This window comes from Nicotiana sylvestris, chromosome 2 (genome assembly GCF_000393655.2).
Source record: "Nicotiana sylvestris chromosome 2, ASM39365v2, whole genome shotgun sequence".
Classification (NCBI taxonomy): domain Eukaryota; kingdom Viridiplantae; phylum Streptophyta; class Magnoliopsida; order Solanales; family Solanaceae; genus Nicotiana; species Nicotiana sylvestris.
Window position 1 is genome coordinate 97238998 of NC_091058.1, and position 26810 is coordinate 97265807.

The window sequence follows — 26810 nt, forward strand, 5'->3', positions numbered from 1 at the left end:
AATAGGTTAAAGATTAGCTTAAATCGTGGAGAGGCCCCTTGTGGCTAAGAAACTTGTTAGTTGGATATGGCTTCTATGGCTGGTATTATCGAATAGGATGGCTAAAGTATCAATATTTTTCCACTTCAATTCATACATTTTAGTGCACAAAATTTGGATCTCTTATTTTTGCAAACACAAATTATGCTAAGTTTGAATTTATTACCATATATTAAGTAATGAGCGCCAAAGTATTCCAAATAAACATATGCTTAAGATTTTAAACACTCCTTAGCCGTTACTTAACTTTAACATGAGTAAAAAGAAAGGGATATGAAATATGAGTAAGCTGGCGCCACAACGACCAGAATATTTATCCAAAATTCTCTCACCACCCAAACAAAAACATTCACAACTTTTTGAGTGTGCGTGTGTGCGCGCGCGCAGAAGGAGGACAGCTGCAATGGCAATGGCAGTAGCTCTTCGGAGGCTTTCATCTACAGTTGACAAACCCATTAAGCGTCTCTACAATGGTGGCTCTCTCTATTACATGGTTTGTTTTTGTTTAGTAGTAGTATCAGTTTTTTCCTTAAGTTAATTTCTCTTAACTTTGGTCAGTTTGTTGTTGCCTTGTTGAATTAATTCGTGTCGTTGTTGTTGTTGCAGTCATCTTTGCCAAATGAAGCTGTCTACGACAAGGAAAAATCTGGAGTCACCGTAAGCTCGTGATGAATTTGAATTAGTGTGTTATTTGAACTTATACTCGTCCCTTTTAGTTTCTGACTTGAAAGCCTGAATATTTTCAGTGGCCAAAGCAACTGAATGCCCCGCTGGAGGTTGTTGATCCTGAGATTGCTGACATAATTGAGCTTGAGAAAGCTCGCCAATGGAAGGTTCTATCTTCTTCTTGTTCTTTTTCTTTTTTTGTCCATCTCCTGCTCCCTGAAATTTTGTTGAATTACCTGTATCGGTATAATTTGATAACTTCACGTGATCGGTCAAAGAGCTTCGTCTTATATTGGAGCACTGCACCCCCAACCTCCCCTAGAAAGAAAGAATGAAAAGAAGTCCTCGAAAAAAAAACTTATGTCAGATTGTAGCAAATTAGAAAACTTAATAAGCACATAATGTTTGTGAAGCCGTGCCAAAAATGATGTTTCGGTTTCATCAAATTGAAGATAAACAAGTCTATATGAAATGCCTTTCAGATAACTTTTTATTATAACAATGGTATTTGGGTTGGATTTCACGCATCTCAACTATTGAGTAACTTTGTCCACCAAGGCTTAGGCAGATGGAAAAAAAATCACCTAGTGTTTCTATTTCAACTGAGATTTGAACCCTGGTGTAGGCGCAAATGCCTTTCAGATTACTTTGTGGGGAGTTCCAGTGCTGAAATTAATTAACTTATCAATCTCCTGTTAAGAATTCTTTGTCAGAAAAAGAAAAGGTTAAGAATAATTATGTCTCATTCCTTTTACTCTTCTTATCACATATAGTTTCCATTTGTGGTAATTGTCTTTCTTTTGTTTAAGATGCATAGAATCAGTTCGATATGGAAGTTAAATTCCTTACCAGAGTTCAAAATGCTTTCTTTAGGGGCTCGAACTCATTCCTTCAGAAAATTTCACTTCCCTTTCGGTGATGCAAGCAGTTGGATCAGTTATGACTAACAAGTATAGTGAAGGATATCCTGGTGCCAGATACTATGGAGGAAATGAGTACGCAGAATGTTTGCTAAATTTCATTCTCCTAATTCTTTTCTAATTAACCTGTATTTCCATGTTATATATCAGCTTCAGATATTCTTTTCCTATTATGAGAGAATGAGTGGCTGTCCAGGTATATAGACATGGCAGAAACTTTATGCCAGAAACGTGCTTTGGAAGCATTCAGGTTGGATCCTGTAAAGTGGGGAGGTAATAGATTTCTTTCATTTTGGGGCGTATTTCATCACCTAAATAGTGCTAGTAATAAAAGTACTCTTCCTTAATTAACCTTTATTATTGCAGTGAATGTGCAGCCTCTATCAGGATCACCTGCTAATTTTCATGTTTACACTGCATTATTAAAACCTCATGAACGGATCATGGCTCTTGATCTTCCTCATGGTGGACATCTTTCTCATGGATATCAGGTGCTTCTATATACTGGTATTCTGGTTATTGAGAACCAGTAACTTTGCTTAAAAAAAGTGTAAGCACTTAAGAAGTTTCTGCTAGTGGTTTGTGGTGTAAATACTGTACTCCTTCCTGGGTCCTTGGTAATGGGAATTTGCTGTTACCTGGGCTTCTATGAGGTGCATTTGTTATATTACTTATATCTTCTGCTTTATCATTCTCGTGGATGAAGAATTTCTCTAGGATTTAGGCCAACACCAGATAAGTTTGGCAAATATTTTTGTCCCACATCGGTGGGAAAAGAAGAGTTGGGGGGATTTTCCCCCTATAAAAGAAAGTTTAATGTTTAGGATTTAAATACACCTCTCATTTGCCTTCTTATCTTCTTAAGGCATTTGTATCTTCTCTCTTTAGTATTATTTCACTTGTATTTTTGGAGTGGAATAAAATATTGGTTGTGTCCGAGGAGTAGGCAAAATTAGCCGAACCTCGTAAATTTTGGTGTTCCTTTTATTGTTGTTTTATTGTCTTATTTATTATTTGGTGGCTGTCATAATTTTTGGTATAGTAGTTGTGACTTATTCACACTATATACATTTGGCTTCCGCAACAATTGGTATCAGAGCCAAGGTACTGTCTAAGTATGCTCTGTGGTTGCAGCATAGTCTGATCTTCCACATCAGAAAAGATTTATCTTGGTAACTGAGTCAAGGTTCTGTCTGAGTATGCTCTGTGGTTGCAGCTTAGTCTGATCTTCCACACCAGAAAGGAAATAATCTTGAATTGTGTCGTCAGCTATTAAATAATATTTGTGTCAAAGATGGGAGACAATAAACAAGAAGAATCTACATCAAGTGTCAACAATACGTCATCATTGGCATCTTCGCTTATGACAAGAATTGTGTCAAATGCGAAATTTGCGGTAGAAATATTTGACGGGTCCGGACATTTTGGGATGTGGCAAGGCGAGGTTCTAGATGTCCTTTTTCAACAAGGGCTAGATCTGGCCATTGAAGAAAAGAAACCAGATGTTATTGGAGAAGAAGATTGGAAGATTCTCAACCGTGTTGCTTGCGGTACCATTCGATCCTACCTTGCTAGAGAGCAGAAATATCCATACACAAAGGAAACTTCTGCAAGTAAATTATGGAAAGCACTGGAGGATAAATTTTTGAAGAAAAACAGTCAAAATAAATTGTACATGAGGAAGAGACTGTTTCACTTCACCTATGTTCCTAGTACCACGATGAATGAACATATCACCAGTTTCAATAAGTTGGTCACAGATTTGCAAAATATGGATACAACTTATGATGATGGTGACTTGGCCTTGATGTTGTTGGCGTCACTTCCTGATGAGTACGAGCACCTTGAAACTACTCTACTCCATGGAAATGACGAAGTTTCTCTCAGAGAAGTTTGTTCGGCTTTGTACAGCTATGAACAAAGAAAGCGAGAAAAACAGAAGGGCGGAGAAGGAGAAGCACTATTTGTGAGGGGTCGTCCTCAAAATCAAACGAGGACAAAGAAGGGAAGATCCAAGTCAAGATCCAGACCCAGCAAAGATGAATGTGCCTTTTGTCGAGAAAAGGGGCACTGGAAGAAAGACTGTCCGAAGTTGAAGAATAAGGCCAAACATAACAATGGAAAGGCCATTATGGATTCAAATGTAGCTGATTGTGATGATTCAGACTTCTCATTAGTTACAACAGAGTCATCAACATCTTCAGACATATGGTTGATGGACTCGGCTTGTAGCTATCATATGTGTCCCAACAGGGACTGGTTCGTGGAATTTCAAGAAGGAGAATATGGAGTCGTCCACACAGCGGATAACAGCCCTCTTACCTCATATGGCATTGGTTCAATACGATTAAGGAACCATGATGGAATGATCAGAACATTAACAGATGTTCGATATGTACCGGATTTGAAGAAGAATCTCATCTCTGTGGGAGCCCTAGAATCAAAAGGGTTCAAAATCATTGCAGAAAATGGAGTGATGAGAGTATGCTCCGGTGCACTAGTGGTAATGAAGGCTAATCGGAAGAATAATAATATGTACCGCTATCGTGGCAGTACAGTTATTGGGACAGCGACAGTGACATCCAGTGACGACAAAGAGGCAGAAGCAACCAAGCTATGGCACATGCGCTTGGGACATGCTGGAGGAAAATCCTTGAAAACTCTATCAGATCAAGGATTGTTAAAAGGAGTAAAGGCTTGCAACTTGGAGTTTTGTGAGCATTGTGTCAAAGGGAAACAGACAAGGGTTAAATTTGGTACAGCGATCCATAATACTAAAGGCATTTTGGATTATGTACACTCTGATGTTTGGGGTCCTTCCAAAACACCTTCATTGGGTGGGAAGCACTATTTTGTAACCTTTGTTGATGATTTTTCTCGAAGAGTGTGGGTGTATACAATGAAAAACAAAGATGAAGTGCTGGGAATTTTTCTCAAATGGAAGACGATGGTGGAGAATCAAACAGGCAGGAGGATCAAGTGTATTCGCACAGACAATGGAGGTGAATACAAAAATGATCATTTCAATAAGGTCTGTGAAAATGATGGCATCGTCCGACACTTCACTGTTAGACATACACCACAACAGAATGGAGTGGCAGAACGTATGAACCGGACCTTGCTGGAGAAGGTACGGTGTATGTTGTCCAATGCTGGCTTGGGCAAAGAATTTTGGGCTGAGGCAGTTACATATGCATGCCACCTCATTAATCGTTTACCATCTGTTGCTGTTGATGGCAAGACACCATTTGAAAAATGGTATGGAAAGCCTGCTGTAGATTATGACTCTTTGCACGTGTTTGGCTCAACTGCATATTATCATGTGACAGAGTCAAAATTGGATCCAAGGGCAAAAAAGGCTATTTTTATGGGAATTACTTCTAGAGTCAAAGGATATCGTTTATGGTGTCCTATGACAAAGAAAGTAATATTCAGCAGGGATGTTACCTTTGATGAATCTGCTATGGTAAATAAGGTAACAGAAGATACCAAACAAAATGAAGGTGCGTCTAGGCAGGTGGAGTTTGAGGGAAAATTTATTTTTCCTACACAAGAAGCAGATGAGGAAACAAATGAAGATTACCCTCTGGAAGGAGAGCCAGTAGAGGAGATTCCAACTCAGGAACCTCAACAACAACTTGAATCAATAGCAACCAGCAGGCCAAAAAGAACAATAACGAAACCTGTTCGTCTCATAGAGACGGTTGCTTGTGCAACCTCAATTGTAGCTGATGATGTTCCTACCACTTATAAAGACGCTGTCCAAAGTTCAGAAGAAGATAAGTGGAGGATTGCCATGAATGATGAAATACAGTCCCTTCATCAGAATCATACATGGAGATTGGCCAATCTCCCGAAGGGAAAGAAAGCAATTGGGTGCAAATGGGTATTTGCAAAGAAGGAAGGATTTCCTAACCAAGTAGATGTTCGCTACAAAGCAAGATTGGTGGCCAAAGGATATGCTCAAAAGGAGGGAATTGATTACAATGAAGTGTTTTCTCCAGTTGTAAAACATTCCTCCATTAGAATTATGTTGGCTTTGGTAGCACAATTGGATTTGGAACTAGTTCAGATGGATGTAAAAACTGCGTTTTTACATGGAAACTTGGAGGAGGAAATCTACATGACTCAGCCAGAAGGATTCAAAGTTGCTGGAAAAGAAAATATGGTGTGCAAACTTGAAAAATCGTTGTACGGATTGAAACAATCTTCTAGACAATGGTACAAGCGATTTGACGAGTTTATGTTGCGGCAAGGGTACAAGAGAAGCAAATACGATCATTGTGTGTATTTGCGCAAGCTTAAAGATGGTTCCTTTGTATATCTTCTCCTATATGTTGATGATATGTTGATAGCTTCCAAGAATTCGGAAGAAATTGATAAGTTGAAGATTCAACTGAAGAAGGAGTTCGAGATGAAGGATTTGGGTGAGGCAAAGAAAATTCTTGGCATGGAGATAATAAGAGATAGACGTTCAAAGAAACTCTGTTTATCTCAGAAAGAATATTTGAAAAGAGTACTACAACGTTTTGGCATAGATGAAAAGACTAAGCCAGTTAGTACTCCACTTGCTCCCCATTTTAAGCTAAGTACTACTATGTCGCCAAATGATGAAGCTGAACAAGAGTATATGTCAAGGGTACCATATGCAAATGTTGTTGGTAGCTTGATGTATGCAATCGTCTGTACGAGACCTGACATTTCACAAGTTGTTGGAGTTATTAGCAGATATATGCATAATCCAGGAAAGGAGCATTGGCAAGCTGTGAAGTGGATTCTACGGTATATTCACAATACTGTAGATGTTGGGTTAGTTTTTGAGCAGGAAGACAATCAGTATGTAGTTGGATATTGTGACTCAGATTTTGCGGGTGATCTGGACAAACGAAGATCAACTACTGGTTATGTGTTTACTTTTGCAAAGGCACCAGTTAGTTGGAAGTCTACTTTGCAGTCAACAGTTGCTTTGTCTACAACAGAGGCAGAGTACATGGCTATTACAGAGGCTGTGAAAGAGGCAATTTGGCTTCAAGGATTGCTAAAGGAGCTTGGTGTTGAACAAAAAGGTATCACAATTTTTTGTGATAGTCAAAGTGCTATTCAATTAGCGAAGAACCAAGTTTATCATGCAAGGACGAAGCACATTGATGTTCGGTATCATTTCGTACGAGAAATCATAGAAGAAGGTGGAGTCACGGTGAAGAAAATTCATACTACGGAGAATCCTGCTGATATGCTGACAAAGGTGGTGACTGCGGTCAAGTTTCAACATTGTTTGGATTTGATCAACATTGTTGAAAACTGAAGATTGAAGATGAAGACACAATCAAAATTTGTTATTGAGAGAAAATTGAAGATGTGGAATTTTGCCAAGGTGGAGATTTGTTAAGTTTGGCAAATATTTTTGTCCCACATCGGTGGGAAAAGAAGAGTTGGGGGGATTTTCCCCCTATAAAAGAAGGCTTAATGTTTAGGATTTAAATACACCTCTCATTTGCCTTCTTATCTTCTTAAGGCATTTGTATCTTCTCTCTTTAGTATTATTTCACTTGTATTTTTGGAGTGGAATAAAATATTGGTTGTGTCCGAGGAGTAGGCAAAATTAGCCGAACCTCGTAAATTCTGGTGTTCCTTTTATTGTTGATTTATTGTCTTATTTATTATTTGGTGACTATCATAATTTTTTTGGTATAGTAGTTGTGACTTATTCACACTATATACATTTGGCTTCCGTAACAATTTCATCTGATATGCGAGTAAGGGACAGTTTAAACTGAAATGTTGTTAAACAATCTTATATATCTGTGTATGCAATTTTTATCAGGTTGGTTCATACATTGCATTGATCTTTGTTAGTTAATTCATTAGTGATGCTTTGCCACTTAAAAAGACCGAACTTTTCTGCTTTAAGGTCATGCATGATCTTAAATCTGGAAGTTAATACCGGTAAAAATTGAATTAAATGAAGTTCGATGCATGTCAATTGATGCATATATGAGTGCATGTACCTGTTATGTTCATACATGCTGTACATAGCTCGAGGTGGAGTCGGCTTATTTCTTGTCAAAATTTGATTTCTTCTTTCTAGTGCAATTATTGTATGGTTTCAATTTGATTACATTATAAAGGGGTTGTCTTATGTTATGTTTGATTATCACAGACTGATACGAAGAAGATATCTGCAGTCTCTATATTCTTTGAGACAATGCCATACAGACTCAATGAGAGCACTGGCTATATTGACTATGACCAGGTAGTCTCTTCTTTCTTATTATAGTTCTTTTCATTTGACTCCTACACTTTACCCTCTCCTTTTAAATGGTGCACTTGTGTAATCATATTCAACATTGTAAATCCAGCTTTTTTTTAAGAGTTCCTTATCTTTCGAAGCAATAGTCATGCTGAGGCACAAAGCATTTTATAACATGATGAAAAGTAAAACTAATGTAATGTGATGACCGAAGGTCCATCATTGATTCAGTGTAAAGATGTCCAGATAACTGTTCATTAGTATGAGACAATATTTTGGAGCTGGCATTGCCTCCATTATTACATTTTTCAGATTATTTTGAAGTTTCTTTTACTTCTTATAACTGATTTTTCATCTGGTTATGTTAGCATGTGTAAAAGAAATTTATATGTTCATATGATAAGTACTATTGAAGGCTGATCTACTTTACTTCGTGCTTGGATGTTAGATTCTTACTAACGGGTACCTGTTCTTTTTGAACATTTTGTGACTTTTGATTTTTCTATGCAGCTTGAGAAAAGTGCCACACTCTTTAGGCCAAAATTAATTGTTGCTGGTGCTAGTGCCTATGCACGTCTTTACGACTATGAACGAATCCGGAAGGTAAAATTTACTTCACCATTGTGCAATATTTACTTTAGTTGTCTATATCAGCTTCATAAATTTTAGAGTAGGCATTTGACTTGTGCCTTTTCGCATATCTTACAGGTCTGCGACAAACAGAAAGCTATTTTATTAGCAGATATGGCACACATTAGTGGATTGGTTGCAGCTGGAGTCATCCCATCACCATTTGATTATGCTAATGTTGTCACTACCACAACCCACAAATCCCTTCGTGGGCCTCGTGGTGCTATGATTTTCTTCAGGAAGGGTGTTAAAGAGGTTAACAAGCAAGGCAAGGAGGTAAGTCTTAACTGTCACCTCAGCATCACATCTCTTAATATTTAACCAGCTTTTTAGGACTCTTTTCTGGTTGCTGGCTAAATCTGAGATACATATCGCATAGTAGCTAGTGTTGAAACTAATAGCCTAATTACATTTTGTTAATTCTGAAGGTTTTGTACGACTATGAAGACAAAATCAATCAGGCAGTCTTTCCTGGACTTCAAGGCGGTCCTCACAATCACACCATTACTGGCTTGGCAGTTGCCTTGAAACAGGTTTGATATCCTTACAACAGCATTTTTAATGCTTTTTTAATTGAATAGCCACTGGCTAAGTTCTTACTCGACATTTAGGGATATTCCTGAATAAAATATCCCTGTGTCCTAGCTGATGAAATAAGCTCTGCGATTTAAGAACTGAAGGATTTTGATGTTGGTTCAGGAAATGATTTTGTGAAACAAACAGAATATACTTATTGCCCCAGAATTTTACTATAAACACCTGCAGATAGCACTTTTGATGTCTTATTAAATCTTAATTTCTTTTCTCTGAGTGTGTAAAACTTATGGATTATATAAAGCAGCTAGTCGAGGACTAGAAACTAAAGCTCGAAAAGGTTTTAAGACATACATGAATGTCATTTATGTATTACTGTATTCAAAGTGTGCTGGGAGGTTTTGGAAGAACAACCTCTCTAGCCAATCGAAATTCGTCTTACTCCTTGTTGGCCTCAACACTTTCTGAAAAAACTTCAGTAACTCGAAAGGCCTTCCATTTTCTCTTTAGTATTTCTTAGGCAAATGTGAAAACTATTGTGATGGTAGTAGTTCTCATTATGCCTCTAATCCTACTAAATGCAGGCAATCACTCCAGAATACAAAGCATACCAAGAGCAGGTCCTCAGCAACTGCTCAAAATTTGCCCAGGTAAGAGAATGAGATATGCAGTTCCTAATAGAAGCATATAAGTGAAATCCGTAGTTTATTTACAGTAATCTATAAATTATGGTTGAGTCATTATCTCCATAATATTGATTTCGTCATTGCTGCTGCATATTTTTCAACCTTGCAGGCTTTAATGGAGAATGGTTATGAACTTGTCTCTGGAGGAACGGAGAATCACTTGGTTTTGGTGAACCTGAAAAACAAGGTAAAGTATGAACTCTTAGGACAAGGGAGAAACCTTCCTCTGTGAGTTTACTGTGAGGACTAGTAAATTTAACAACTGCTTTTGATGAATTAACAAAATAAGCAGTACAGTTATTGCAATGAGCTCTTAGAAAGATCGTATGAGGCATTAGTGCATGAGCTTGCTCCATGTTATGTAGTGGCATCTGTTATGTATTATCGCGAGAGAAATAGTACACCACAAATATTGAGCGTTGTCCTTTTACAGGGTATTGATGGTTCTAGGGTTGAGAAAATCTTGGAAGCTGTACATATTGCAGCCAACAAGAACACTGTTCCTGGAGATGTATCTGCCATGGTCCCCGGTGGCATCAGGATGGGTAAGACACCTCTCTCTATGATATTTTCTTCCATTTAGTTATTCTTCCTTGTAAACAAACTTGATAAAACTGTTGTAAATCAGGAACTCCTGCACTCACTTCTCGGGGATTTGTTGAGGAAGATTTTGTGAAAGTTGCTGAATTCTTTGATGCTGCCGTGAAGCTAGCAGTGAAAGTAAAGGCTGAAACTCAAGGTATGTATGATCCAGCTAGTAATGAATATTGGTTATACCATGTTTATATACTATGCGCCGATGGTGTAGTTAAATTGAACCCACAAGAATAGGTAACTCTCCATATTAAGTTTGATATGGTAACCTGGAAAATAAAGTAATAACCAGTTAGTAGTTAGTTTTTACTGATAGTGTAAAAGTTCTTAACATCGTTAGTGCATATAACTTGAATCTCATAAAACAATACCCTATTGATGTCCATCTGACTTGTTAGGTATACATGATTTCCAAAGTATTTGCCGTTTCCTTTTATTATCACTCTTTTAGTTCTTCACAGGAAGAGTTAGATTTTGGTACCTCAAATGTTTGCTTCATTTGACATTTTGTTTTATTTTTGTTTTTAAATATTAACTCCTTCCACAGTCACCATAAATATCTTATTGTATCAGGGACAAAGTTGAAAGACTTTGTAGCAACGCTACAATCCAGTGCTCCAATCAAGTCTGAAATTGCAAAGCTCCGCCATGATGTAGAGGAGTATGCTAAGCAGTTCCCTACAATTGGGTTTGAAAAAGAAACAATGAAGTACAAAAACTAAGAGTACATACCCAAGGTATGTCATTTATGGATGCTTTGTTTCATCATGAACTGGTGTCATTTGACTGTGACGAGCCATATAGCAACTGAAGCTTATAAAAATATTTTATGGTACTTCATATCGTATAGCCTGTGATGTGAAAGCGTAAGGATCATTTTCAGTGCTTTGAGATTGGGATTTTATTAGCATAATAATATGAATCTCAAACTTGTTCGTGTTGGTTTTGCTTGAGAAGTAGTTCACATCAGATTTCTGTTACTGCACCTGGATAAAATTCTATTGCAGCCAGAAACAGACGTGGATCCAGGATTTAGATTCTGTGGGTTCAACTTTTGATTTTTAGCATTGAACCCATTGTATTTTTAAAGTTATGAGTTCACACCTACCATTTGTTGCAATTTTAATGAATTTTTGCACATAAATTTATGCTCCGCGGCGAAAGTACTGGGTTCAGATGAACCTGGCGGGCATACTCTACATCCACCCCTGGTCAGAAACAGAAAAACTGTTGAATGCTACATCTTTTCAGGGAAATACTTCTCAAGTGATAATTTTCCCTTTCTCCTTACGGAATGTATTGTTCTCCTTTTCTTTTCAAAGAAAAAGAAAACGTATACAGATATATGCGACTCATATTGATTTTTGTAATTAGATGATAAATGTAAAGATACCACACAATTAATCAGAATAAACTTAATGATGATATAACACTTCCATCCAAAGTTTCCAACACATAGACGACTAGATGACAGATTTGGTTATGAAGTTCCAGACCATTCAGGAACACGTCTGAAAGTAAGTGCAGCTAATAAGCTGTTCAGAACTTGATCAACTGATGTATAATTGGGTCATTTTGTTGTAACACGGTAGAAATGTTGAATCTTGTCGCTGTGCTTGTAACGATTCAGATTTACTCCTTTCTATATCTATCCAACGTGGTTCTTTCCTTGGTCTTCATATTGAGGCTCATTTGTTTTCTTTTCACGTCTGTGGTTTGCATTGTGCGCGTAACAGGCACCTGATATCCAACTTCGTAAAGGTGAAAGGCGAAGAAAATCCAGCTATGGCTTGCTTTCAAGCACATGATTCTCATGCTTATGTATGTAAAATTCCAGCAGACGTTGGTTCCCATGTGAGCCAATTTGTATATTAAATACTTACGATCCAAAAGAGGTCTTGAAGCAATAAACTCTTGTTACCTTACATTTTTGTTCATTTACAAGTGGGATTCTGTTATCTCAAATGCTCTGCTTCATTATGTTACTACAACGACTTGCAATAAACCCTTGAAATTTTGTTACTACCACGACTGTGAATGAAAATCCTGCAGGTAATAAGAAGCTTAAAAAATGAAGCCCATCTTTTTGAAATCTCACTATAGTAATGCCAATAAAAATCGAAAATGAGAGACCCAAAGTAATGATAAAATGACTTGTAACTGTGAAGCTTTTTGTTTTTTAATCTTGGCCAATTCAAGTTGATCCAAGGCTCTTTCGTTCTCGGACTGATCCCCTGGATCTTCTTTAGCCGCGGGAAGACTTGGTTCTGTCAAAGGACCAGTCTTCCTACTCAACATAGGACTTAGCTGGGAAGAGACTTTCTTCTTCTCCCCTGCCAATCCGGGAGCGGCCTTGTCTTTTCCTTTGTACTATTTGTAGTTGATAAAGAATAAGCTCTAGAAGCGGATAGGCCGATGGTAGGGAAGGCTAGCACACCGAGGGTTCGAATCGCTCTCTTCTTTTTTGCTACTCCCTCCGTTTCAAATTAGATGAGGTACTTTCCTTTTTAGTCTGTTCCAAAATAAATGACACATTTCTAAATTTGGAAATAATTCAACTTTAAACTCTTCATTTTACCCATTGTACCCTTAATGAGAAACTTTTATAATCTCACAAATATCATGGTCTCACAAAGCTTTTACCCCTTAAGTTTTTAAGACTACAAGTTTCAAAAGTATTCTTCTATTTTCTTAAACTCTGTGCCGAGTCAAACTACCTCATCTAAATTGAAACGGATGGAGTAATTGAATAGATTTTTTTCTTTAGTGATTTTGCCCAACCTCATCTTTCTTCTCTTTTATTATGTTCTTGTCGTTCTCTGTTCTATTTGGGGCAACACAGGTTGAGTAGTCTAGTCTGAATTTACATCAAAATTTAGATAGATTGGCACTTAAAAGCTGACTTAAGTAATCTTTTTGGGACAGAGTGATGATAACATGACTATTATACCCCATCAAACTCAGAGGAGTGCCTTGAAACCTTACAAGTTAAACTCTTTTTTCTCAATCTTTCATAGACAACTTCTTTGATATCACCACATTCCTAACATATATTTGGCACCTATAAGTTCCCACTCATGTCTCACCCTCAAGACATGTTTCCTTCCCTATCTATCTATATTTATATCTATATTATTATAAAAGCACGAATAATTTATGCTAAATATTGAACGACTAAAATATCCCTGAAACATTGATCGACTTTTATGCCCTTAAATATTTCTATAATTTAAGGATCTAATGATAAATTACCTAATGATAGAATTCTTTTTCGATTTAAACTATACATATATCCGACCCTACAACGTTGATCCTACTTGAATTAGAAAAATATTGTTCCTAATTACAATTTTTTTTATAACAATGCACGTAATAAAAGAAAGATACCTACTAAAAGAAGATTTTAGTACTGCGTTATCGAAAACTTGTATAACATTCTAAACAATGTTGAAATTCTTACTATTCTTTAAAGCCTTAATTTGTATTTAGTACATATAAAGCTACAACTAAATTAAGTTAGTATCTTTTACCTAAATATTAGGAGTTACTACATATTTCAAACAAATTGAGTTAATTTTTAAAATATTAAATAATAAGAAAATAATTAATTGATAATTTTTTAAAATATAAAATCTAATTTTAAAGTGTTAAAATAATAGGGGAAAGTTTAGATGAATGTTTTTATTTTACATGATAATAAAGTGGTGAGATTGTGCTCTTTAATTTATTTATTTTTACTTCAGTATGAGTAATTAATTCTTTTACAAATTTCTCAAAGAAAATCGATTGAGGTTAGTCTAGATTAGGTTTCCTAAAACAAGTCCGTCCAAGTCTCCTATATATCGAAATTTAACAAATTTTTTCGTTGATTGGTTTATTTTCATTAGATGCTCATGCGCCATAACTTGGTAAAAAAATATGTATATTTCTCCTAAAAAGTACGTAAAATATATTTATACGGAAAAAGATTATCTGCTATTATTTTTTGTAACAGTTAAAAATATATATATTTCTCTAAATTCTTAACTAATCATGGACTTAATTTATCAAAACACGTGTATGATTAATATTTTATTGCTTTGAATGTGATAACGTAGTAATAATTTTACTCGGATTATATCCGACATAATTTAAATTTGACATAATTTTATAAAACTGAGACAACCCTCATAAATATGTCAAAGTACAATAGTGAAAAAGTAATACTTTTTGGAGGTGATTCAAAGATGGACAACTATATGTTTACTTTTGAGATGGAGAAGCCAAAGGTATAGAAGGAAACATACACCAAAAACGTCCTTTATAAAGAAGTATTAGAGATGATACTACCACACTGAATATTTATACACTATAAATAGAATATCATTTAACTTAACTAAATCGATCATCTTTGTAGGTTAAGGCGATATAATTTTGAATTCAAGTATTCTATTAATGTAATAACATTATTTTTAGCATTTAAATGGTTGTTGTATTTTTATCACATTAATTACTTTACAATAATCATATCATCTTGTAAATAATTTCTTACTAAATTTAGTTAGTTGTTCTTTCACATAAAAGTTCTGACTAAATATTTACGTGAAATGCACGTACATAATAACTAGTGTTTAAAAAAAGTTGGACAGAAGAAGTGGTATTTAAGTTAAGATTCAAATCAACATGAACCATATTTTCTCTGGTTGAGATGTTCTACTAGATTGAGGTAAATGTTACTCCATAATTTACTAAGTTTAAATGAAAACAGGTCCAAAACTTTAGGTAAAGTTTGAATATTGGAATAATTCAAATATTATTAGAAGAGTATATTTCAAAGTGTTATGAAACAATAAAAAAAAAAGAATATTGCAGAGAAAAGTAGAGAGAGAAGATTCTTATTGATTTGTGATCAATTACAATGGAATGGGATCCCTCTATTTATAGGGAAATAGTGACTTAGCCACTAAGTAAAATCCCTAAAATCTCTCTAAAATATAGACATTCACCATAAATAAAATACTATTTATAACACTCCCCTTTGAATGTCTATTCAACAGATAATGTGCCTCGTTAAAATCCTAACTAAAATAAAAATCAGTGGGAAAAAATTTCTAGAAAAGGAAAAAGAGTACACATGTTTAGAAATACGCCTTTTGGTTGTCCCGTTAAAAATATTGCAAGAAAAACCCAGTGGGACAAAATCTTGTAAGGAAAAAAGAGTACAATGCGTATTAACTCCCTTTGATGAGAGTATCAATTCACATCCTTGAGCCTTCGCATCCCGATCTTGTATACTAGCTTCTTGAAGGTTGACATCAGTAAATATTTGGTGAACAAATCAGCCATATTATAACTTGAATAAATATATTGCACCTTGAATCATCATTCTTGATAGAGATGTAATGTCTTCATAAACTGCCGTGGAATGGCTTTTTCAATATCTCCATAGAGGTAAAAAATTCTCGCTATCACATTATCATGCTTATAGTTATAGCAAGATGCATATGTGCACAAATTGCACTTACTGGTCCTTTTGATCTTGTGTGATAGTGATAATATGCCAGTATACTCTTTAGAGAAACTAACTGCTTGAATTCTGAAAATGAACAAACTTGTTAGTTTTGAAAGTTTAACACATATATAATCGCACGTTGAGATGCAATGCCCCTAGACAAATAATCCCTTTCTATTATGCATTTGCTCGGCTGCTTGTGTCGTCCCAGCTTTCTTGAAATTTTTATTGTTATTCACTTTTATTTATTATATATATCTTTTATCGTGGTGGTCGAATCTTAGAGATTGCCTACGTATCATGCCCCCACATGAATCAGACCTTGCGTAGTTCGGACTAAAGGCAATCACTTTTATTCATTACACAAAGATGGAATTACATTTGAAAACTTTAAGAAAATGGCTTGAAACACACACACTTAAATCAAAATAAAAGATACAATTCTTAACATCTCACAACGTGCCCCACTTTCCACTTGTGTTGTATATTATTAGACTATTTGCTCAATGTGGAGCTTGACCTGGATGACCTCCCAGCGTACGATACATCCTTTCCAATTCCAATGCTAGATGACGGGCAAAAGTGGGTGCATGTTCTGTAAACCTTTCATAGTCCATTCCCTGACAGTTTACGTAACTCTGAGAAGTGTAGACCGCCAGGTAGTGGATTTGTGCCCTGAAATCTTGGAGACGTTGGTCTTGGTTCTGCAATTGCTGCTGACGAGTGGTGGCTATATCTCTGACACGATTTTCCCGATCTAGAGCTGATTCTAATAGAGCTCGGAGTCTGGCCTGCTCTAATCTTGCTTGCGCTCTTTCCCTGTCGAGGTCTGCTTGTTGATGTTCTCTATTGCATCTTCTTGCCTCTTCTAGTTGTGAACGAAGCTGGTCTTCTGATCGCATCCAATAGTCTTTTTCCTTCTTGAATTGTGCCTTGTCTTTTTCGGATTGCCTATCCTGGCATTCCTTGTTAGATCTGGCTTCTTCGTTTAATTGTTGGATCCTTTCTTTTGCTTTGCTCAATGCCCTTTCATTTTTCGCAAGAATGGAATCATAATTTTGCATTCTTTCAAAGAGATTGGCGATGGTTTTTTGATCTTTCCAACTCCTCTTTGGCGTTTCAGAAACTCTTTTCATTTTTTGGAATCGGACATGAAGACTTTCATTCTCACAAGCTAGACTCTTCTTCTCGCCTTCGGCTTCTTGTGCTTGTAAATCTTTCTCCAAACTGAGGCTTCTCAGATTTTCTTTTAGGGCATGGATAGTTGCTTTGTACCCTTTTTCTTTTTCTCCCCAGATCAACCGCTCTTGGATTTTATCATTGAAGTTTTGAACATGGGGTCTTTTTGTTGGCCTTTTTAGCTCAGGTTCTGGTACATCATCCACGCGAGACCGTTTTTCGAACCACCTTGCATATCCAGGATTTATCTCACCCTTTGTAGTGTCTGGGACTTGAGTATCACTTTTCAAGTATCGACATCCATTCCACATCTGCTGAAGTAGAGCTTCGGGAATAGTGGCTTCTGGGTGTAATTCGATTACTTGCATACTCAAATCTTCATCATCAGGAACTATTTGATATCTCCCTAGTTGCCTTAGGACTCTTAGTGGTGCATACGGCTGAATGCTTCTTAATCCCAATAGTAGTAGATAACTATTTGAGGTTGACATATGTATTACTTCCCTCATCGGGAGCCATCCCAGGGTCCATTCAATTTGATTTGCCGTTAAAGCCTTTAGATGAGATACCCATGCTTCTATCCCTTCTGGAGCTCGATAAATTTTTGTTCTTTCCTCATAGCTCTCGATGCAATTATCATTGTTTGACCCATACTGTATGATCTTGGGTTGTTGCTGGAGATGTTCAATCACCCACATTTGCAACAAAATTTTGCATCCTTCAAAGACTTTTGCTCCTGATTTGTATAACCCGATAAATGTCTGATAGAATGATGGGGACAAGGGTGTGATTTTCTTTGGTGGTAAGGATTTGCACAACTTTTGCGGTGCGAATATCAATTGTTCGCTCTTTGTTTGGGAAGACCATGACTCCTAGAAAAGCCACCATGAAAGCAAATCGACGGTGAATCTGCCAAGTGTCTTTGTTTTGCTTATTAGTAAGGCCTTTCTCATGAATTTCGAACCCATCTGACTTTCCGAACCTTGAATACAAAAAGTTGAAGGAACAACATCCATTGATGACATTGTTTTTCCTGATTTGACTGCTGATGTTCAGAAGACCGAAGAATCGATGTACCGAAGGAGCCTTTGTGAATATCAAGCTTTGATTTCTTAGACTTCCGTCAAAACCAGCATAGCCAGCTATCTCCTCTAATGTAGGAGTAAGCTCGAAGTCAGAGAAACGAAAAACATTGTGAACAGGGTCCCAGAAAGTTACTAACGCCGCAATCAGATCATCACGGGGTTTAACTTTCATAATGTCCGTGAGATTTCCCAAATGCTTGACGACCCATTTTTGACTGTCTTCGCCTAAATCATACCACCACATTTGAAGCTGACATAGAAATTCTTCTGTACTTGTGGACGAGGGGCTTTGTGTGGTGCTCATTTTGTATCTGAAATTTAATTTTAATAAAGTCAAAATTCATTTTGAAAATTTATACTAAAAAAAATCATTTTCGAATTTTTATTTATTTATTAAATACCTTTATTTCAAAATTTTAAAACTATTTTTCTTTTTCTTTTTTTTTAAAAAAACAACCTATTTTATTCTTCAGTTCTCACCATGATTTCATTTAAGCTGGTCAACAAGCATGTTCGAGGCAAATGAATGCACAAGTAGCAAGTAGGATGCATCAGGATGGTCTTTTTGTTTCGGGTTCACCTGTCCTAGACAGACCCAACCCCTGTGTTGAGTCTCCAAGGCCAAATGTACATGATGCAAATAGACGTTCCTACTAGGGATCCGGTACATGGCTGAGTTATTCTAAGTGTAAAACCTGAGGTTGATTGCTCTAAACCTGGCTTACCCAAACGGACAGTTTGAGCCGAAGCGGGGGCAACGTACCGGGAGCACGAAAGTCTGCCCGGCCTAGTTACTTGTCCCAACTCCGTCTTATTTGGTATGACTTTAACAGAAAGGTGGGTCACGCGCACGTGTACACCATAAATTCAGAAGACTCAGAAAGAAGGGGGTTTCGTAGCAGTTGTATATATTCACAATTCAAATAATATTAAAGCGGTAAAAAACAACATTTAGCATATTAGCATATAAACAGTTGAAAATCATATAATAAATAAAGCCAATTATTGCAGTTATCTTAAGCTCGAATTCTTTAAACCCTGAACCAGTGGTTCTGGGTTACAACACGAATCCCCAGCAGAGTCGCCAGAGCTGTCGCACCTCCTTTTTACATACCCGAGAGGGTACAAGGGAGTTTTCTCCAATTAAAGGACAGTCGAAACGGGATTTATTTAATTATTTCAGAGTCGCCACCTGGGAATTTTAAGGCGTCCCAAGTCACCAATTTTAATCCCTGAATCGAGGAGAATATGACTCTGTTTATTATTCTGCGAACCAGAAATCCTGAGTAAGGAATTCTGTTAATCCGGAAGAAGGTGTTAGGCATTTCCGAATTCCGTGGTTCTAGCACGGTCGCTTAACTATTTTTATTATTGGCTTAATTATCTTGATTTTACTAAATATGTTTTTATTGCATGGTTTTATTACTGCTTTTTACTTATTGTTTACGATTATAGGGACGAATTACGCGTACGTATATTCGTATTATATATTTTTATAATTACCGAGGATCGTGCCACGCATACATGTACACAATAAATTTGTCCATGTTATAGTTTTTTATAAAATATATATTCGAAAATAAAAAATAAAATCAGGAACATCATCACCCCTTTTGTTTAGATAATGAACTGCACACCTCGGGTTATATGAAATTATTTAACACCTTTGGAAAAATCCTTTTCTTCAATATTCGCTCGAAATTGCGCGTACGCATAATCCGAGTTTGCTTTTTTTAAAATATAATCAGGGTACGCGAACGCATCCCTAATTGCGCAAAATACTTGTAATGGTATTATGGATTTTTCACAAATTATTTATTATATTCATACATTTTTTATGTGAAAATCATGAGAACTCCCATTTTAGAGGCATTTGAATTCTTTGAAAAGAATTCACAATCTATTAAAGGTTGCCCGTCGATAATTTCCGAGTATAAATTATATTCATTCCAACTATTCAAATTCAAAGAACAAAATAAAAATATGATTAATGCTATTTTTGACAAATATAACATATATATGGCAAAGAATGAATTGTATATGAAACTGAAAATGAATTATAAAGGAAAGAATATTTTTCAAGAACTTTTTTTATTATTAATTAGTGCAAGTTCTATTCCTAATTACCATTGATATAAAGTTTTGCAATTTGTGTTCACACATCTCATCTTATTCTCATATACTTGTTTTGATCCAATAGGCGAAATTAATTTAATTAATTATGCCTATGATTGAGTTATATATATAATCAAACCCATTTGATTCTAAATCTATGTGAATTATTACAACTATTAACTTTCACATCGTATAAGTTCCTAAACCCTTTTATTATTAAGAAAGAGAACAAGTCTAATTGACTTAATAAAATGATATTGCATGCAATATTACTTACCATATTTGACATCGTGAACATAACGGATTATACTAACTCGTCTTTCAACTATAGATTAGGAACACAACCAATGTTATGCCAAAAGATAGCTAATTGCAACCAATCATCATCTAGCTTTAAACAACAACTAATTAACTAACAAAATAAACTAATAGCATATTTTCTTTGATATTTCCATATTATGCTATACCTATCTAATAATACCGTAAAGTGTAAATAAAGCCAACTTTCTGCCATGCTTCCTATTTACACAACTCAAAGATAACTAAACTAATAAAATTTCAGCATGGATAACATTATTACAAAGTGAAAAAATAAGACAATCAACTTGTAGCCATCAAGTCGAACTCACTACTGGCTATCCAACATGAAATCAAAGTTGAAACTTAAATGTTTAAACTTAAACGATAGGAGGCAATATTACAATTTAAAATTTCATTTATTTGTCATGTTGAATCTCTTTCCAACATAAAGTTTAAGAGATATGTACCTGAAAATGAAGGTAGAAGGAGTAAATTTCAGCAGTTGCAGCAGTAATAAATTCAGCAGAATATGCCAAATAATTCAGCAGATTTGAGCAACAAACAGGATCCGGGGAACCCAAATGAACAGTGACGATATTTTTAAAAGACACTGCAGATTTTAACTGAACAATGGAATCAAATAAAGTTGAACAGATTCAACAAAAGAACAATATTTCAGATTTCAGTTTCTTTTCAGTTTCAAATTCCCATTTTTCTGATTTTTTTGTTTCTGCTGCTGTATCTGTGTGTGTGTGTGTATGACTGTTCTCTTTGTTTCTTTTATGTTTCTTCTTCCTATTCAGATTCCGAAAGGAATTTGATTTTTCTGCTTGATTTTCCACACTCAAATCTGACTTTTCACTCTCTTAAAATCTGCTAAGTCAGATTTTCTTTTGAACTACTGATTTTCTCTCTTTCCTTTCTTTTCTGTCTGAAAAGGTTCCTAAATCAGATTTTTCTTCTTCTCCTCTCCTAAAATTTCTCAAACTCTCTTCAAGTCCCCCCTCTTAAGCTGTCCAGCTCCCTGTATTTATACAAGGCTGGTCATATACTCTTTTAGTGCTGGATGGACCCTTTTCTCTTTTTAAAATCAGAAAGTTTCCATTAAAACTGCTTTTGAATAATTTAAAACTAAGTGCTATTTATCCTGTTTTTCAGCAGCCCCATTATCCCTTGTTCCCCATTATTACTTAAATTATAGCCACTATCATATTATTGAAAGCACACTATCACATTACCCTACTGTTTCATTCTAAAATAAACCTGAAATCCTTCTGTAATTACAGCCCTTAAACTAAAATCAGAATATGTTGCAAAACAGATTTTAAAGTCTGCTTTAACAGTTATAACCAGTCCTAGGATTAAAGACAGTACATCACATTTATGCACAAGAGTTGAATTAAGATAGATGATTCTCAATTGAATACTGAACCTGAATAATACCCACTAACATTACACAGAATATGCAGGATCATTTCGACTGAGATTCAAAACTGAACCAAAAAACAAACAAATACAGGAGCATTGTCAATATACTGACAATGCCCTGAAACTCAATGCTCAGAAATCAACACATATACAACATTCATTTGAATTTACTGGTTTATTAAACAAGAACTAACTGCTTAACAATAACTAATTAACTGGTTATAGCAAAATAATCTATTCAAAACAGGCTATCTCAGTCAACATTTCCAAAAGCAAGATTCATAATACAACTAATCGACGAACTTAATCGAGTCGATTACACACATTGTACATAATCACAATCAACAGAAACAATTCACATTTAGAATCAAGTTGACGGGTAGGGGACAGTATAACAAAAATTTGACTAGAAAATTATGAAGAATTAAACAAACTAATGAAACGAACATAGAATACACATACAATGCACATAAAAAATAGAAATTACCTCTGAACCTTTAAATTCAACTGAACTCAACTCGACTTGGATTTGGACTTTGTTTGAAATCAAACAGACCTTAGTCGAAGTATTTTCCACTGAAAATACTTCGACTAAGGTCGATTAAACCTCAATCTTTATTCAATCGGGACAGAATCCAAAAGTCTGGTATTTTTAGGGTTCTTGAAAGTTCGATTTGGGATTTACTCATTTCTGGTTAGATTCGAGGGAAACCAAAGATGTTCTAGGCATGAGGGAGGTCAGGGGGGTAACTGGTGTGAGTTTGAAGTAGGTTGGGATAAGGTCAGGTTGTACTCGAATCTTCAAATGAAGATTCGAGTAGTTCCAGTATGATTCGACCCATGCAACTAAAAGATCCTTGGTGAGGGAATTTAGGAGAAACTGTGGTGTTATTTTGGAGGTCATCAGAGAAGATAAGGTTTTCAGGCCAACCTTCGATTTAAGATTCGAAGAGTTGGGGCCTAATTCGAAGGAAACCAATGTTAGATCTGTGTAGAGGATGTTCAGGGGATTCTAGGGTGTTATTTTGGTGACCGGTGGTGTTGATGCCGCCGGGTTTCAGGCGGTGGGATCCTAGGGCGGCTAGGGTTAGGGGGGGTCTGAGGAAGGTGATGATGAACAGTAGAGAGGGGGGTTTAGTTACTGGGGCCGGGGTAGGGGTCTGGAACTTATATAGGGGAGGGGTGGATTGATCTTGTCCGTCCGATCAAGTAAGATTCACGGTCAGGATCATCTCACTTAACCAAACGACGTCGTTTAGTTTAACGTTGGGGTCAGACTGAATCGGGTCAATGGGTCGGGTTACGGGTTGTGGGTTAGGGTGATGAGATCTCATCCGTTGATTGGATTTGATCGAACGGTCCATGATGAACCACGACTAAACGTTGTCGTTTTGACTCTTTTTGGACTGGACCGGACCTGGGCTAAAGGGGGTAATTTGGTTTGGGCCTGGATTTAAATCCAGGTCCGATTATATATATATTTTTTATTTCTTTTTCAACTATTTCATTTTTCTAATTTAAATTTCTAATTTTAATTATAAAACAATTTTAACTTCACAAAAATATATTAATTACTCTATAACAATTATTTAACACACAGACAAGACATCAATCACACAGTGGAATATTTAAAATAGAACTATTGCATATTTTTTGTGATTTTATTTAAATTATCTTTTAAATGCATAATTAAATCCTATATGCATGCAACATGTATTTTATTTTATTTTTTCATTTTATTATGACAAAGTAAACACTTACGGACATAACACAAGTATTTAACACCACGCAAATTCAAAAATTATACAGTAAAAGAAATTTATTTTATTTTTTGATTTATTTTGGAGTAGTTTTCGTAAGGCAAAAAATTACGTGCTCACAACGTGTACCGATTTTCAAAAAATGTTCAGTTTTAGCTTACAGTTCAGCTTATAGTATCAACTTACAATTCATTATTTGCTTATAAAAGTTTATATGATTTATAAGATTTTCGTTATGTCCGTTTTTTCCATATTTTTTCCAGAAGGTCTCACTCCGCCTTTTTAGGAGGTAGCCTATGAGACTTATTGGGTATACTTTGGTGATACTTGGCTCGTTTGGGCCTGCTACGTCGTGTGACAGGTATTGAGGACGTAGGTAGCGAGGCACGTGGCTAGAGGAGATATTCCGAATTTAGTTTATAAACTCCATTGATTCATCCCAGCGGTAGCAGACTCTTTTCATACTATTATTTCTTTATAGATATTTATTTTATTTTCGGGGAATGCCCTGCAGGCTATGTATTTCAGTTTTGTCAAATTCTAGAGGCTCATGACTTGTTAGTGGGTTAGTATTAAGATATTTTAGGATTTATCCTTTATTGATTATTTTATCAGTCAGTTTAAGAACTGCGACTTGAGTAGAATGAATATTTAAGCGCATTAGGTTGGTTTCTATTGAATCTGAAGTTTTGATACAATTAGCACAGGGTTCACTCAACGAGTGGTAAGGGTTGAGTGCCAATCACATCCTACCTCAGTTGGGGGCGTGACAAGTTGGTATTAGAGCCAGGTTTGAGAAATCGTAGGGAGTCATGAGTCGTGTCTAGTAGAGTCTCATTTATGGTTATGTTTTGCACCATACTTATATTTGGGAGGCTACAGGACATGTTAGGAAAAAAATTTCTTTGTTTGACTCTTACATTGTGCGTTAGAGCTAAACATTTTAGAATTCTAACAATCTTTTTATCCCTCGTTTCAGAACAAATTGGTTAGAACAAGATCAACTTCATCATCTGATGCTAACAATATTGATATACCAGCTGGTAATCATCAAGAAGCACCAGCAGAGGTGCATACTGCACCAATGGCACCAGCTGCAGTTAGAGGACGTGGCAGAGGTAGAGGTCGTGGTCGAGGTCAAAATGCTAGGGGTAGAGGTAGAAATGTCATAGGTAATCAGGCTCGTGGTAGGGCCACTAGACAGGCACAGGCTCCACCTCAGCAGGCTGATAATGACTAGGTGGAAATCACACCCCCTCCTAACCTACTCAGGGCAAATCAACCACAGAAGCACGATGATCGAATTGCCAGAATTTTGGACTTTTTGGAGTCCCTAGCCCCTCCTGCTGGTGGTCGGGCTGCACCTGTTCATGCTCCTCCTTAAGACCCTCATGATTCGGATGAAAAGATTATAGAAGATGATTTTCAAGCTCCACTTGAGGTACCACCACCAGTTATCCCTGCAAATATTGCCCAGTTGGTGTAGTTACCAACAGGAAAAATTGATCCACATGCCTTTCTGAGATTAAAACTTCCTACTTATAATGGTACAGACAAGCCAAATGAACCAATTTTATTTTTGGAAGAGATAGAGGAAATGTTTATTTCTTTGGGTTGTCTTGAAACACAAGCCACAGAGTTGATTGGGTTTCGGTTGAAGGGTGCAGAAGGAAAATGGTGGAGAGGTTACAAGAAGGCCAGAGATTCTATATTACCGCCACTTGCTTAGCCATAATTCAAAGAAGCTTTTAGGGCCAAGTTTTTGCCTAGCAGTCGAATAGATGAGCTCCGACGCCAGTTTGAACATCTTAAACAAGGTACCATGTCAGTGACTGAATATGAGATAGAATTTACAAACTTGACAGAGTATGCCCCTAATTTATTACCGACAGAGAGAGAAAAAATGAGAAGGTTCATTGAAGGCTTGAATCCACATATGGCAAAAGATATGACTTTGCATCAGGATGACAAGACTTATCTTCAGGTTGTTAATATTGCTACACGTAATGAGGCATTTGATAAAATTGCCAGGGAAGCTAGAGATAACAATAAGAAGGCTAGAACAATAGGTAGTTATAGTGAACTTTCAGTTGGGGATAAGAACACGAATCATTAAGCTCACATTCAATCAACAGCTCATTTGTCTCCTTATCCAGCTCCACTCACACATGGCCAACAAAGTAAGGGTCAGACCTATCAGGGGTCCATTGCAACCAGTCAAGTCCAACCTTGGTTCTCCTATCCTATATGTTCTTTGTGCAGCAAAAGACATCCAAGGAAATGCCTTTTGGGTCAGAAAGGTTGTTTCCACTGCCATGATCCAGGTCATATTAAGAGAGACTGTCCACGGCTTAGACAAAATCCAGGGAAGGCTCCAACTACTCAGGCAACATCCATAGTTAATTCTGCAATTGCACCTCCTCCAATTCGGGAACCTAATACTCAAACTGGGCATGGTGCCAATAGAGGTGGAGCTCAGGGAGGAGGCGGACCGGCCAGATTCTATGCAGTTCTAGATAAGCAGAATGTGGAGGCATCTAACAAAGTTATTACAGGTATTCTCTCAGTTTGTGGTCGCCCTGCGTATGTATTGGTTGATCCTGGTTCAACTTTCTCCTATGTGTCTCCTTATTTTTGTGTCGAGTTTGAAAAAGCACTAGAACAATTAGGGGTTCCGTTTGAGGTTTCCACACCCATAAGGGAATCTGTTAAAGTTGAATATATATTCAAAAATTGCATCATACAGTTCAGGGCCAGGAAACATTAGCCGATTTGAACTTATTAGATATGGTTGACTTTGACATCATAGCTGGCATGGACTGGTTATCTTCTTGTCATGCTACAGTTTATTGCCACACGAAGACAGTTAAATTCTCATTTATTGGGTAAGATCCAGTTATAATTAGAGGTGAAGGGGGTACGCCTGTGGGTAAGTTTATTTCTTACCTTAAGGCTAGAAAACTAGTGAGCAGCGGGTGTTTGGCATATCTAGCACATGTGCGGGATATGAAAGCCTAATCCCCAATGCTTGAATCAGTACAGGTTGTGAAAGAGTTTCCAGAGGTATTCCCGGATCTCCCAGGGATACCACCAGATAGGGAGATTGAGTTTAGCATAGACACATTGCCAGGAA

General features: G+C 36.5%; 1 protein-coding gene across 1 annotated transcript; it reads left to right on the top strand.

Moving 5' to 3' along the window:
• The first annotated feature begins 234 nt into the window (after window positions 1-234).
• Window positions 235-12244, top strand: LOC104226107 (serine hydroxymethyltransferase, mitochondrial). The gene is made up of 16 exons (XM_070168100.1): window positions 235-532; window positions 646-696; window positions 786-872; window positions 1579-1700; window positions 1822-1898; window positions 1992-2116; window positions 7786-7878; window positions 8386-8478; window positions 8584-8781; window positions 8934-9038; window positions 9624-9689; window positions 9835-9912; window positions 10159-10270; window positions 10354-10464; window positions 10893-11056; window positions 12056-12244. The coding sequence occupies exons 1-15, from the start codon at window positions 320-322 to the stop codon at window positions 11039-11041; spliced, it is 1680 nt and encodes a 559-aa protein (XP_070024201.1). The 5' UTR covers window positions 235-319; the 3' UTR covers window positions 11042-11056; window positions 12056-12244.
• The last annotated feature ends 14566 nt before the right edge of the window (window positions 12245-26810 follow it).

Excerpts from the sequence above, each read along its gene's own strand:
- LOC104226107 (XM_070168100.1), top strand. The coding sequence starts at position 320 with ATGAGTAAGCTGGCGCCACAACGACCAGAATATTTATCCAAAATTCTC. Across the intron at positions 873-1,578 it reads AGAAAGCTCGCCAATGGAAG|GGGCTCGAACTCATTCCTTC; the intron begins GTTCTATCTTCT and ends TGCTTTCTTTAG. Across the intron at positions 10,465-10,892 it reads AGTAAAGGCTGAAACTCAAG|GGACAAAGTTGAAAGACTTT; the intron begins GTATGTATGATC and ends TTATTGTATCAG.